The 15,348-nt window shown below is 39.0% G+C and overlaps 1 protein-coding gene across 2 annotated transcripts in view; it reads left to right on the top strand.

Annotated features, from left to right (window-relative positions):
- TMEM164 (transmembrane protein 164) overlaps positions 1 to 15,348 on the top strand; it is a gene marked incomplete at both ends in the record, with an annotated part of 176,968 nt that overhangs the window by 74,302 nt on the left and 87,318 nt on the right. Inside the window, one exon of one of the 2 annotated variants that reach the window (XM_080719404.1) lies at positions 6,181 to 6,230. The exons of the other annotated variant lie outside the window; for it this stretch is intronic. Coding sequence (XP_080575530.1) covers positions 6,181 to 6,230 — 50 coding nt within the window. The remainder of the gene's footprint in view (positions 1 to 6,180; positions 6,231 to 15,348) is intronic. 2 annotated transcript variants of the gene reach the window in all.

Raw genomic sequence — 15,348 nt, 5'->3', positions numbered from 1 at the left:
TTCTTTCTTTCTTTCTTTCTTTCTTTCTTTCTTTCTTTCTCTCTTTTTCTTTCTTTCTTTCTTTCTTTCTTTCTTTCTTTCTTTCTTTCTTTCTTTCTTTCTTTCCTTCCTTCCTTCCTTCCTTCCTTCTTTCCTAGGGATTAAACCCAGTGGCATTCTAACTCTGAGCTATACCCCCCCAGCCCTTATCTATCTATATCTATCTATCTATCATCTATCTATCTATCTATCTATCTATCTATCTATCTATCTATCTATTGTTTTTAGTACAGGGTCTTGCTAAGTTACTGAAAGTCTTACTAAGTTTCTGAGGCTCTCTGAACCTGTAATCCTCCTGTATCAGCCTCCCACATACTGGTATTATGGGTGTGTACCACCACACCCAGAGGGTGGCACTTTTCTATGATCCCATAGTTGTAAAATATTTTTAGAGCATGATATCAGAGAAGCCATAAAGGAAACGACAAATACATCTGATTACATAAGGATAAAAAAGCTTCTATACATCAGAAAAACTACCATAAGCAGAACTGTGACAATGATAGCCTGAAAAAATGTTTTCAATAAATGTCCTGCAGTCTGAATTATATGTTTTCAATGTATAAATAGCTCTTACAACTCAGTTAAAAATGAACACACCAGTTGAAAAATAGACAAGAGTGCACAAATGGTCACATCCCCAGAGAAGAAATATGGCTGGCCAGTAAACACATTAGAAAACGTTTCTGATAATCTGATAAATTGTGTTTATGTGTGTGTGTATGTTTTGCCTTGAAGTGATAATTACCTGCTGGTCAGGATGCAGCAGAAAACGCATTCTTATATGTTCATGTAGGGTGCATCAACTCGAGTAGGTTTCAAGGAGGGCAGTTTAGGATGATGGATCCAAAAGTCTTAACACTATGTGTTCTTGGGTTCCATATCCAGGGATTCAACCCAATTCAAATAAAAATATTCAAAGAAAGTAATTGTGTCTGTTAAATTATCTAATTCCTTGGCACACAGTCTAGGTACCAGCCACTGTTCTAGCTCATCCTCTACCTTGGAATCGCTCTTGTTCTAGGGTTCTACCTCCCCAACCCAACCTAAACAATATAGTAAAAGAACTATTTATAAAGCATTCATATTATGTTAGGTATCACACGGGATCTAGAAATTATTAAAATTATCCAGGAGGATGTGCTTAGGTGATATATAAATTCTTTGTCATTTTATATAAGGGATTTGAACATCTTTACATTTTGGTATTTGCAGGAGTCTGGGAATCAGCACCCCATAAATACAAGGAATGACAGCATGCCCTTTAAAGACCTAGAGAGATTCTATCTATGAATGTGGACTAAGGAAATCATAAAGGATCTGAAAAAGTAGATTTTGCTTATATGTTCAACAGGATGGTATTTGTTACGTGAAATATTGCATATCCATATCATAAAATAAAATGAAGCCATCAAAAACGAGGTTGTAGATGCCATTGATCACCATGAAGTATGTTCAGAATACAGTTTAACACAATGTATGTGGCTGCCATGCTAAGAAGATGAATGGAGCCTGGTGCAAAGAAGCCCTTGTCTGCCATGCTTAGGAACACGAGCTTTTTCTGTTCTGTGGGTATTGGCAAGCCATGAAAGGAGTTAAAATGGCATATAAGAGTGTCCTTGTAGATGATACTTCTTGTAGCAGTGTACCTGGAGGTGGGAGACCAGTGACAACTTTGTGTTTGTCTGGCAAGAAATGATGAAGGGCCAAAGGTATGAGCATTAGTGAACAGAGCTTTAGAAGGAACTTTGGGCAGCCAAAGAGGGTTAATCTTCCATGTGATAGGCAATGGTTATCAGTATTTAGGTCCTTAGGAGTCCTCAGATAGCTGGGTGCTCTCATAGGAGGTGGAGTTAGATAAAATGGGACTGATTGATGAGGCCTATGGAGAAAGTGTACAAGGCCAAGAACTCCTTTCTTGTACCTGCCACTGCTTTCTTTTTTCTTTCTTTTCTCTCCTTTTCTTTTCTGTACTAGAGATGGAACCCAGGGGCATTCTACCTCTGAGCTACACCCCCAGCCCTAGTTTTACTTTTTATTTTGAAACAGGGTTGCACTGAGTTGTGGAGGGGCCTCACTAAGTAGCTGAGGCTGGCCTTGAACTGTGATCCTCCTGTCTCAGCCTCCCAAGTGATGGGATTACAAGCATGGGCCACCACACCCAGCTCACACAGCTTTTTTTTTATTCCTCCATGCTCCTTTATTGCTTAACCTGGCTAGCCCCTCATTTAGGATGGTTTGTAGTGACTAGACCCTCTTCTCAATTATATTTTTCTTAGCATTAGTACTTCCTCCTATGAACGGAAGCTATCTTCTGCAAGTGCAGTAAAAATGGAGGTTGGTTGAATCCAGTGTTGGGCTGCTGTAGAAGTGGATGGGAAGCTGAACAATGATGGCAGTGAACTTGGGGTTCCTATTAGTGGGGATCAAATGATGAGCATGACAAGTGACTGATGAGAGGTTGGGTGGGGGGTAGAACCCTAGAACAAGAGCGATTCCAAGGTAGAGGATGAGCTAGAACAGTGGCTGGTACCTAGACTGTGTGCCAAGGAATTAGATAATTTAACAGGTTTCATGGCAGGATGACCTGGATCTTTTCTGGGGAAGCTAAGAGAGTATGGTTTTGCATCGACCCTGTGGATTTTTCTGGGAGAAAACAGCCCCAAACCCCACAGTTTCGTAAGGATTCAAGAGCTGCAAATACTCACCAGACCTGGGGATGAGACAGGTTGGAGCTCAAATGAACTTGTCTTTGTGGAATGCTGGACTCTTAAACTCATCTGAGAGTTCAGCGTGGTGGCGCATGCTCTTCAGCCCAGTATTTAGGAAGCTGAGACAGGAGGATCGCAGGTTCAAAGCCAGTCTCAGCAACTTAGTGAGACTCTCCGAAACTTAGGGAGAATCTGTTTCCAAATAGAAAGTAAAATAAGTCTGGGGTGTAGCCTGGATGTAGAAGGCCTCTGGTATCCAATTCCAGTAGCACCAAAAAAACAGAAACAAAAACAAAAACCCCTCATCTGTGTACATGTGATTGGTTGCCCTGTTAGGGTTGTGCTTTGGGATGTCTCACGGTGTAAAAGTAGATCTTAAGATCGCTCTGGTAGCACAGGCACAAGGCCATTGTGGTGTCTTCTTGTGTGTCACAAGATCTAAAGACAGGGTTAGAGTTTCTAGAAGATAAGCCTCTGTGAGGCCTGGCCTACCTTGGTAGTGAGGTGTGATTGCATTGAACAGTGAGTTAAGATATCTGAGTATTATCAGAAAGTTGGTCAGAACTTTTCTCCATCTATAAAATGGGCTTTAATAACAATGGACCTGCCAACCTTCCAGGCGGTGGCAAAGTGGCAGTTCTTGGTAGCCCTTCTCCAGGCTTCCTGCTCGTGCCTTCGCTGCAGGGACTGAGTCGGGCAGATTTTAGCGTGACTATAAAGTTGCAAGTCAGTGCTGGCTCAGCTTCTCAATCTTCCTTGTTTGCACTTTAAAGTGACCTCTTTTCATACTCTATGTGCAGTTCAAGGGATAGTTTAGCTCTCTGTCCGCTTGTCTAAAACATATGCTACCCGAATTTGGAGGTGTTTGGAAGCCAACTACGTGATGGCCAGATCAAGGCTGGAGGTCTTGGGGCCTTTAAATTAAAATGTTATCCTCACAAGGCTCTCTTGGCTAATAGCGATTATAGATGTGACCCCAGCATGACGCAGCAGAGAGGTTCAATGTCATAATTCTTCAATGTTGCTAAAGGATGTCATCACTTTACTGAGAATGGAATATGATGATTTGGGGGTTCTTTTTCTAATGTACTGTCTCTGATTTAAAATTCCTCTCTCCTGGTGAAGGGAATAGACAAGACAGGCAAAATGGGGAAAACCGAAGTGCTGATTAGAATGACTTTGTCACATGAAAGGAACTGTTGGGAAACTCATTTGGAAGCAAGGCTAGATGAGCTGTTTCTAAAGACTGATGAAGGGTAACAGGGTGGGTGCTGGAGGCCTGTTCCCTCCAGCAGGTTCCAGGATATCTGGCAGAGGGAAGATCAGAACCAGCTAAATGAAGTAATAGGAAAATGAGCTTTCCCAAGGTGGCTGGGGCCCCTGTGTGCTCTCTGTATACTGTAGCTTCAGAGTGTAGCCTTTGATGGGCCCGTGCTGGTAACTATGTGCAGCCTCCACCTTGGTCCCTTGCCTAAGGTAAGTAACTTTACTCTTGTTGGATCAGGGGTAAAGAATACCAGATTTATTTCTTTCTTGGACTGCTCCTAGGGGGTGGGCAGGGGAGTGGGGATAACTTGATGTTTGATTAATTGCAATTTCAAGTCTACAATCCTTGTCCCAAACCAGTAGGGTGAGATGTATTTCAGAAATCAGAATTTTTTTTGGTTTTTTGAAAGGCCTTACAATATATAGGAGTATATTTTACATATACTCCCAGGGAGGTTTGAGCAATACTCCAATCAAATACATTATTGTTATTTTTATGGAAAATTTATGAATATTCACATGTAGAATGAGTAAAGTGTAAATACCTCACCTCTGTTAGAGGCTTGTTTTGCCACTACGTAAACTTTCAAAAAAACAGATGTTCAATTTTTAGAGCTTTTTGGACTTGGGGATTGTTGATATAGGATTGTGGACCTGTAATTACCATGGGTTTTGTGCTTTTATCAAACTGATGTGGGGGTAGGGAAGGCATGTTCTCTCTTGATGGCTTTTCCCTTGGAGGAGTTTTTTGATGAGGTATTGTTCAGGTGATGGATTTCAGGTCCTGTTCTTTCTAAGGCCCTTTCTATTTTTTCTTCTTCTTTCTCTTCCTTCTGGCAGGAATCCCACTGCCAAGCAGGTGTCTTTCTTTACAATGATTTTCCTTACAGTCCTCTGTGCTTCTAAATGTAGACTCTGAAAGGACTAAAGAACCAAATGCTAAGAACATACACATGACAAGGCCAACAAGAAGTCCAGACTGCAGATAATCTACATTCATTAGCGTTCTTAACAAAATAAATACACGTTAGTGATTTCTACACCACACATTAAATTGCCATAGCTGAAGGAACTTCACAAACATGAGCTTCATTCTTAGGTCAATCCTTAGTCCTGCCAAATGTCATTGAACCTTGTAGTTCAGTCCAAGATCAAACATGCAGCATACCAAGCCACCTGGAGTGGCTGAACTCCTGGGGCTACTGTTAAACATGCAGATTCCCGTGGCCCCATAATTGTAGAATTAGAATGCTTAATGGGAGTACCCAGGACACTGCACGTTTATTAAGTTTGTAGGGGATTTATTTAGTTTCTTAATGGCATTTGAAAAGCACTGCATAGGTGAAGGTAAAACAGCTGCAGTTTTTCAAAGGTCATACCATATGGTAGGGAACAGATTAGTCTTAGAAGGACAAGAATCTTTTTGTTTGGTTTCACTAGGGAAGAGAATGGAAGAGTAAAAGCCACCTAGGCATATATCAAAACAGAGGAATCCAATCCAAGGGGCATTTGGAATCTTGTGGTGGCAGTTTGGTAGGGTTGCTGGTAAAATACAGGTTCCCCAGGTTAAATGCGAATTCTAGATAAACAGTGAGCAGTGTCTTAGTATAAGTATATTCCATGTAATATTTAGGAACTACTTACACTAAAATGTTATTATTTGTCTGGAATTCAAATTTAACTTGGCATCCTGTATTTTTATTTGCTAAATTTGGCAGCACTATTGATAAACCCACCTTCCCCCATGGGAGGCAAACCAGATGGTACATGTGTGCATGTTCCATGCTGAGAATTTATTTTTACTTGGCTTTGGGTTAAAAGCGTTTCTGAGACTGACTACTTGTGTCATATTGAAGTTGAGGCATTAAAAAATCAAGTCCTGTCACTCTTGTCACATGCACACACACACATTCTTTCTCTTTCTCTGTCTCACACTTACACATGTGCATGCATATTCCAACACACACATGGACTTTGGAAAACCACCTGCTTGCCTTTTACTCTTATTTTTTAGCTGATAAAATTTTTATCTTTTTAATTTTTATACTACACATTTTATGTTAGAATATTAGTTATCTTTTATTTGTGCATTATTATGAAAGTAACACTGTTCCACTGTGTTTGGTGTTTCTCTTGCTAACCACTCTCAATTCTTCAATTGCAGATCTTCCTTCTGGCCTGTCCTCCATGTCCGGGAGCTATTGTCGTCTTCAAGTAAGAGAAAATTGGTTTTTGCTCTATTGCCATTGCTATTAGGACTGTTTTGTCAATTTGATAACAAAGGATGATGTGTTGTGAACACCTTGACCTTGTACCACTTTGTCTCTGAGCTTCCCTAAGGGATAAAAGTCTATGAAGGCTTACCGAAACAGACAGATGCTCGTGTGGGATTCGTTAAGCCCTGAAAAACCCTTTTCAGCCAATCTTTGTATTTGAATGACCAAAGCACTCTCTCTTGGAAGGTTGCTGCCTTCCTAAAGTTGTTCTTTTTTAAATTTTGGTACTGGGGATTGAACCCAGGAGTGTTCTACCTCTGAGCTACACTGCCAACTGTACTTTATTTTTTATTTTGAAAAAGAGTCTTGTGAAGTTGCAGAGGCTGGCCTCAAACCTTGGATCTTCCAGTCTCAGCCCCCTCAAGTATTGGGATTATAGGTGTGTGCCTCCCCATACCCGGCCTAAAGTTGCTTTTGAGAGCATGCTGGAGGCCAGACCTTCCTTTTTTTTTTTTTTTTTTTTTTTTTCTCTACTGAGGATATGATTCTTTTCATTGAAGGGCATTATTCTTGGTTTTGTGAGTTTTCTTCTTAATGTGCAAATGCAAATGAAAGAAAAAACATCACCTTATTGCAAGTCCCAACTTTCTTGAAAATAGCAGGCATCAAATCCATTAAAGTATATTGCAAGCAAATCTTGTTTCTCTGAAGGCAAGTTTACTTAAATGAAATTACCAAGAGTGAAAGAACCTTCATTTTAACCATGAGTTGTGACCATCTCACTTCTCAAATTTTTCATTAGAGTTGCTAATGAGAAGCTATATCGATTGAATTAATTTCATCTCTTTTCCCCTTCCCTTGCCCCCATTTTGGAGCTACTCCTGAGCACTGAAATGGCCGCAAGCCAGAGGGAGGGAACAGGAAGTTAAGAGCTTGGCAGATCCTTGGATAATTGAGAGCGGTGTAAATGGCTTTCTGATTTACTTAAATCATTAAAGTGTGAGGTAGAAGGAAAAATACCCTATTTGCTACTTCAAATAGTTCCTTGAAATAGCTACTTAGTCTCTTGCCTTAGGTGAGTAACTAACTTTCTGCTGGGTAAGAGGTAATGGATCCTGATTTTATATATTTATTATTTGGACAGCTCCTAAGGGAAAGGGGGAATTAACCCTATTTCCTTCTCTTGATTTTCCAAAATGAGCTCAATTATTCAGTGTAATGTTTTTAAAGTTACATGTATTGGTTTTATTTCATTATGATGAAAACAACAATCCTCATTATTGAAAATATAGACACATGAAGAAGAAAATAAACATTGCTCCTGATCCTATTCCCAACAGAAAACTTTGGTTATTTCTTATCTTCCCATATTTAATTATACATTTACACACAAGTATAAATATGCTTACTGAACCAGGCATGGTAGCACACACCTATAATCCCAGTACTTGGGAAACTGAGACAGGAGGATCATAGGTTTGAAGCCAGCCTTAGCAGTATAGTAAGATTCTCAACAACTTAGTAAGACTTTATTTCAAAATTTAAAAAATAAAATAGGGCTAAGGATCTAGCTCATAGATAGATACCCCTGGGTTTAATCCTTACTATGACACAAAAAGATGCTTTTTGAATTTAATATTGCTAGTGGTCCTTTTCCTTTTCGTTTTTTTTTTTTTTTCAGTACTAAGGATTGAACCCAGGGACATTCTATGTCCGAGCTACACCCCAGCCCTATTTTTTATTCTTTATTTTGAAACAGGATGTCACTAAATTGCTGAGGGCCTCATTAAGTAGCTGAGGCTGGCCATGAATCTGCTATCTTTCTGTCTTAGCCTCCCAAGTACTGGGATTACAAGTGTGCACCACCACACCCGGCTATCCTTTTTGTTCGGCTCCTATCGTCACCTTTCCAGACCGTCTTTGCATATTATGAGATCATTATATAATCCTTCTATATTTTTTGCCATGAGATTAGGTACACATACATACATACTGATGTGGGTTTTGGAGTGTTTTATTGTTCATTGTTTTACAAAAATAGAATCTTATACATAACAGATCCTGATTTCCCATTCGACAATATCTCATGGAAATCTATGACAGTCTATTATTATAAATCACATTCTTTTATAAGGCTGTAAATATTTCATGGATAGATAACAATTTATTGAGTCATTCCCCTACTAATGAACATTTATTATCCAGATTTCTGCTACTAAAATCCAGGCTGAAATAAACATCACTGAGCATGTGTCTTTACATATGGTTACTTTCAACTTGTAGATAGATATAGATGAATACTTATATGTAAATATATACTTATGTTAGCAGTCATGACCATATCAATTCATAAAACAGGCTTATATACTTTCTTTTATTATTGTTATTATTATTTGTGTATATGTGTATGTTACTCTGGACTGAACCTACAGGCACTCTACCACTAAATTATACTCCCCGGCACTTTTTTTTTTGGTGGTACTGGGGTTCCTGGAAACCCTTTTACCTTCGGGCTACACTCCCAGACCTATTTTTTATATTTTTATTTGGAAACAGGGTCTCTTAAGCCAGCGTGGCTGGCTTCGGACCTGCGTGATCCTCCTGTCTTCACCTCCCAGACGTGGGGATTATAAGCGTGCGCCACCATGCCCAGCTCCCCAGCACTTTTTAAGGACAGAGTTTTGTCAAGTTATCATGCACTGTCCTTGAACGTGCAGTTCTTCTGTCTCAGCCTCTCAAGTATGGGGATTACATGTGTGTACCATCACACCCAGTGTAGTTTTTGTATATAATATACGTGATTATTCTTTCCTCTGTATCCTTAAACACAATAATTATTAAGATCTTTGAATAATTTGATAACATAATGATGTAGTTCCTTGGCTACAAGTGCATTTAAGTATTATCACTTGTTTTTTATAGTTGAATTAAATTTATTCTTTGAATAATTTATTCACATCATCTGTACATTTTCCTAAGGTTGTTTATATTTTTCTTAATTTTTAAGATCTCTTTCATATTTTAGATATTATTTTTAATATGTTATTGTTTGCTGATGATATATATTCCTTTTTACATTTTTTGATATCCAGATATAATTCTCTTCTTACATAACATCTGGATTTTCAGTCTTAAGTTTGTTTATCAAAGATGGATAACCAGTCTCTACTCTACCCAGTAAACAGATGAGCTGTTTTTTTTTTATCAGCTATTAAATGTTTTATGTACTAGGATCTACTTACTGATGCTCTATTCTTTCTTATGTGTTTGTCTTTTTATGAAGATCATATTAAAACATGAACGTATTAAAATCATGGCTAGCTATTCTTTGGTACTTTTTCTTACATACATATTTTAAGATCATTTTTAACTAGGTGTGGCAGTACACACCTGTAATCACAGTACTTGTGAGGCTAAAATTAGGAGGATTGCAGGTTTGAGGCCAACCTCAGCAACTTAGTGAGATCCTGTTTCTAAATGAAAAAAATAAAAAGGGCTGGAGTATAGCTTGGAGATAGAATATCCCTGGGTTCAATCCCCAATACCAAAACGTAAATAAAAAAGGATTATTTTAACTCACTATTTTACCCTTTCTATTAGGATTCTAATTAGAATTACACTGAATTTGTATTTTAGTTTTTTGTTTTTTTTTTTTTTTTTGCAGTACTGGGGATGGAACCCAGGGTCATTCTACCTCCAAGCGACACTCCCAGCCCTATTTTTTATTCTTTGAAACAGGGTCTCACTGAGTTGCAAAGCGCCTCACCTAAGTAGCTGAGGCTGTCTGTGAACCCACATCCTCCTGTCTCAGCCTCCCAAATACTGGGATTATAATACCACACTCAGATATATTTTAGTTTTTTGAAATTACATATTTTTTTATGAATCTAAGAAACTGTATTTTTCCATCTGGTCCATCTGTTTTATGTCCTTCAGTTAGATCTGTCAGTTAGATCTGTCCTTTTTTTATTTGCTCAGTGCCTTTCTCTCTTTCTTTCTCTCTTTTTCTCTTTCTTTCTTTTTTCTTTTTTTCAGTAATGGGGATTGAATCCAGGGGCATTCTATCTCTAAGCTACACCCCCAGCCCTATTTTTATTCTTTTTTTTAAACTTGGTCTCACTAAATTACAGAGGGCCTCACTAAGGAGCTGAGGCTGGTGGTGAACCTGTGATCCTCCTGTCTCAGCCTCCCAACTAACTGGGATTACAAGCATGCACTGCCATGCCTGATGTATTTATTCCTGTGCTTTAGGTTAGAACAGAAAAAAAATTGATTAAAATGTCTTATATTGCTGGGCGTGATGGTGCATGCTTGAAATCCCAGCATTTCGGAGGCTGAGACAGGAGGATCATGGTTCGCAGACAGCCTCAGCTACTTAGTGAGGCTTTCTGCAACATATGAGATCTTGTGTCAAAGTAAAGTATAAAAAATAGGACTTGAGGTATAGCTCAGTGGTAGAATGGCCCTAGGTTCCATCCACAATACCACAAAAAAAAAGAAAAAAAATTTTACAGCTAGCTGACTTACTAAATTCTTTTGTTAGTTCTGATCAGCTTTATTTTAGTTTTATCTTTTCTTTCTTATGGTTACACAAACTTTCATTTTCTTGTTGCATTTCCTAGATACTCAGAGACAGGGCTAAATAAAAAATGATGCTGGTGGACTACTCCGCTTAAAACTGATTTTAAATCGAAATATTTTCTGCGTTCCTCTATATTTGCCGGTGGTGTTTCTTAAGTAGTCTGTTGTGTTTAAATAGTTTCCACATTTACCAAAGACATTTTTTTTTCAAGAAGAAAATGGTTGCTGTATTTTTCTCAAATGCTTTCTGAACATCTATTGATCATGGAGGCTTTATTTTTTCATTTAAGTGTTTTGTTTTGCTGTGCTGGGGATTGAACCTAGGGCCTTATGCATGCTAGGCATACGCTCCACCACTAAAGTAAACCCACAGCCCTCATTTAAGATTTTGCTACAGTGAATTATGTTGATAGATTTTTCTGGTTTTGAATTATTCTTATATTACTGAAATAAACTTGCTAGTCATAGTATATTATGTTGAAACATGGTTAGAATCTATCAATATTTTATATAGAACCTTCCTAGTATCTTCTATGGTAATCTGTCTATTCAAGTTCTTTAGCTCTATGATAGTCATTAGTATTTTACTAGGAAATAATGTATTTCTTTTAAGATTTTAAATTTGTTGTTATAAATTTAGTTGAGCATGTAGGTAATCCTTTTATAATTTTGAAAGTATCTCATCTGTGATTCTGGAGATATAGGCTGGAGGATCAAAAGTTCAAAGCCAGCTTGGACATCTTGGGGAGACCCTGTTTCCAAATAAATAAAAAGCAAAAGAATTGCAGATGTAGTTCATAGTCGATTACCCTTGGGTTTAATCCGCTGTACCAACACACAATAAAATCTGATCTTTAGTTATGTCTTTTTTGTGGACTTATTTTTGTTTTCATGTTTGTGCTCAATCTCAATCTCTCTCTCTCTCTCTCTCTCTCTCTCTCTCTCTCTCTCTTCCCCTCTCCCCCCCCTCTCCTCTCTGATAGCCCTATTTTACTTTGAAACAAAGTCTCATACATTGCTGAGGCTGGCTTGGAACCAGAGATCCTCCCATCTCAGCCTCCCAAGTACTAGGATGACAGGCATATACCACCATGCCCAGCATCCTTTTTATATTTTAATGAGGCTATAAGCACCTGATTTTTGGTCACTACATAGAACCAAGATTTATATCTATTTATACTTTTTACTTTATTTGTACTACATAATTTTCAGCTTTTGTCATTATTGATTCCCTATTCTTGCTTTTTTCTCATCTCAAAATGAATATTTAATTCTATTACTGTGTGTGTGTGTGTGTGTGTGTGTGTGTGTGTGTGTGTGTGTGTTACAAGGGATTGAACCCAGGACCTCCTATAGGCTAGGTAAATGTTGTACTACTGAGCTACATCCTACTCCCTTTTTATTTATTTTGAGACAGGATCCTGATAAGGTATACAGCCTGGCTGTGTGATCCTCCTGTCTCAGCTTTACACACAGTTGGGATTACAGGCATGTGCTACCATGCCTGGTTTACTCTTTGTCTTTTTTTTCTTCGTACTGGGGACTGAATTAAAGGACATTCTACTTCTGAGCTATATCTGCAGCCCCTTTAAAAATGTTTTTATGGTGCTAAGGATTGAATCCGTCTGTGCTCTCCCTCCAAGCTATATCCCTTTTAATTATTTTGCAACAGGGTCTTGCTAAGTTGCTGAGACTGGCCTCAAACCTGCAATCTTCTTGTCTTGGCCTCTCAACTACTGGGATTATAGGCATGTGTGTACCACTGTGCCTGACTTGTTATTTTCTTTATAATTTTTATGAATATTGTATAAGTGGAATAATACTGTATATCACCTTTAGACTGACTTTTATTTAAGCACTTAACATAATTCTCTGAAGATTATTTTGAGTTTTTACAATATATTTCATCTTAATGGGTGCATATCAGTATTAGGTCTTTACCGTTTTCCAAGTATTTTGTCTTAAATCATCTCATTAAATCCTTAAAATAGTACTGTGAGCTAGGGGATACATTATCCACACTACAAATAAAGAGGCTGGGGGTCAAGAAATACTAAGTAAGTTGGCGAAGAGTTTACTGTGGCAGAGTCAAGTTTCCTTTTCTTTCTTTTCCTGCTGAGGTGCATGATCAGGTTTACTGTGTGCCAAAGCATGGTGGGAAACATAGCATGGATTGTCTCATTTAATCCTTCCAACAAACTTGTGTGGGAAGTGCTTGTAAGTAACTCTAGTTGGAGTAAGGGAATTGAGGATCAGAAAATTTATGTAATGTGATTATTTTCTACTGTTCTATTATTATTTAAAATGTTAAAAGATGCTTTCATGCATCTTATTTACAGTTCCGTACATCTCAGTGTACACAGATGAGCACTCTGTGATCTTTACACCAGTGTGCCTTGTGCGTTCATTGACTAGCACAGTATACCAGCCTCTTGCTTTCTCCATTGGCCCTTTGCTGTGCCAGCCATGCGTGAGTTTGCCAGCTTCCTAGCTAAGCAGATTGGCATGTTCTTCATGGAGCCATGCCCAGTTACTGCAGGGAAGGGTTATGTTGCACACAGCAGGCTGCATGCCCTGGGGTTGGCAATTCTTATTGAGGTGGGGAAGGGGCAGTGTTCTTCATAGGCTGTTTTGTTTATGTGCACCTTAGTTAACACATACTTGCTAAGTCTTGTTACTTTATCCTGCTGCTAGAAAGGCTGTCTCAGCAGAAAATAGACGTCCAGGATTCCGAGCTAAAATTGGAAAGGGTTGCTACCTGGCCTATCCACACAGCAACCTTGGGCATGGTGCTCATTTGTTCTGTACTATCTCCAGCTCCTAGAATGGCAGCCGACAGCCTTCTGCTTTAAAGACCTCGTATCCTTCCCATTCCTGGCTCCTCTTCCCGGTGGATGTTCATATAGCAGCACCAGAATTGTTTGTTGTATTCTGTCTGTACATGCAGTGCTGTTCTGTGTCTCTTTGAATCTAAGCCATTTTCTCTTTACTCATTTGGCTGATGGTACTTTCCTGAAGAGCTACCCACCAGTACTTTCAACATCCAAGGCACAGAATTCTCTTTCTCATTCAGATTTGCACAAATCAGTACAGCCGACCCTCTGTATTTGTGAGTTTTATATCCACAGGTACAACCAAGTGTAGATTGAAAATATGTTTTAAAATTGCATCCGTGCTGAACACCTAGACCATTTTCTTTCCCTTTGCCATAGACAATAGAATGTAATAACTATTTGCATAGCATTTACATTGTATCATGTATTCTAAGTGATCTAGACATTTAGTTTTTGTGTGTGTGTGTGTGTGTGTGTGTGTGTGTGTTTATGTGTGTGTAGGTTATATGCAAATACATTATTTTATATAAATGTCCTTCCTTCCATCCATCCATTCATTGTCCCTTCCATCCATCCATCCATCCTTCCTTCCTTCCTTCCTTCCTTCCTTCCTTCCTCCCTTCCTTCCTTCCTTCCTGATTAGGCTGAGAGGCATTCTGCTTTTGAGCTATACCCCTGGCCCTTATTATTATTTTTTTTTGTTTTGAAACAGGGCCTTGCTAAGTTGCTGTGAGTCTCACTATATTGTTGAGGCTGGTTTTGAACATTTGATCCTCCTGTCCCAGCCTCCCAAGTACTGGGATTACAGGTGAGCACCACCATGCCCAGCTGCTTCTATGGATATCAGTATCTGCAGGGAGTGCTGGAACCAATCTTCCATGAATAATGAGGGATGCGTGTATATATCCAGAGACTATTTTGTGTTTCTTGTCCTACAAGCAACTTCAAAAAAAGTTGCCGGGTGTGGTGGCGCATGCTTGTAATCCCCGCACTTGGGAGGTGGAGACAGGAGGATCGTGCAGGTTTGAAGCCAGCCTTGCTTTTTTAAGAGACTGTTTCCAAATAAAAAATAATAAAAAATAGGTCTGGGAGTGTAGCCTGGAGGTAGAAGGGTTTCCAGGAACCCCAGTACCACACAAAAAAAGTTATTTATGTCTGTCACCTCCTATTTCTCTCAGAGAACCTTCTATGGCCCATCATATAGACCAGTTTGCCCCACTGTTTTTCTTTGTTTTTGGTAATGGGGATTGAGCCTAGGGACATTTACTCCTGAGCCACAATCCCAGTCCTTTCTATTTTCTTTTATCTTGAAATAGGGTCTCTCTGAGTTTCTGAGGGTCTTATTAAGTTGCCGAGGCTGGCTTTGACCTATAATCCTCCAGTCTCAGCCTCCCTAGTACGGGAATTAAAGTTTTGCACCACCACATCTGGCTCCTCCCAGTTTTTTGTTTGTTTTGTAATACTAGGGATGGAACTCAGGGGCATTCTACTTCTGAACTACACCCCCAGCTCTTTTTTTATTCTTTATTTTGAAACAGTGTCTCACTAAGTTTCTGAGGGGTCTTGCTTGCTTGCTTGCTTTCTTGCTTTCTTGCTTTTTTTTTTTTTTTTTTTTTTGCTAAGTAGCTGAGGCTGGCTGTGAACCTGTGATCGTCCTGTCTCAGCCTCCCAAGTATTGGGATTACAAGCATGTGCCACCAC

This window comes from Muscardinus avellanarius (assembly GCF_963383645.1).
Source record: "Muscardinus avellanarius genome assembly, chromosome: X".
Taxonomy (NCBI): Eukaryota; Metazoa; Chordata; class Mammalia; order Rodentia; family Gliridae; genus Muscardinus; species Muscardinus avellanarius.
The sequence above is the reverse complement of the archived record's forward strand: the minus strand, read 5'-3'. Positions and strand labels throughout refer to the sequence as shown.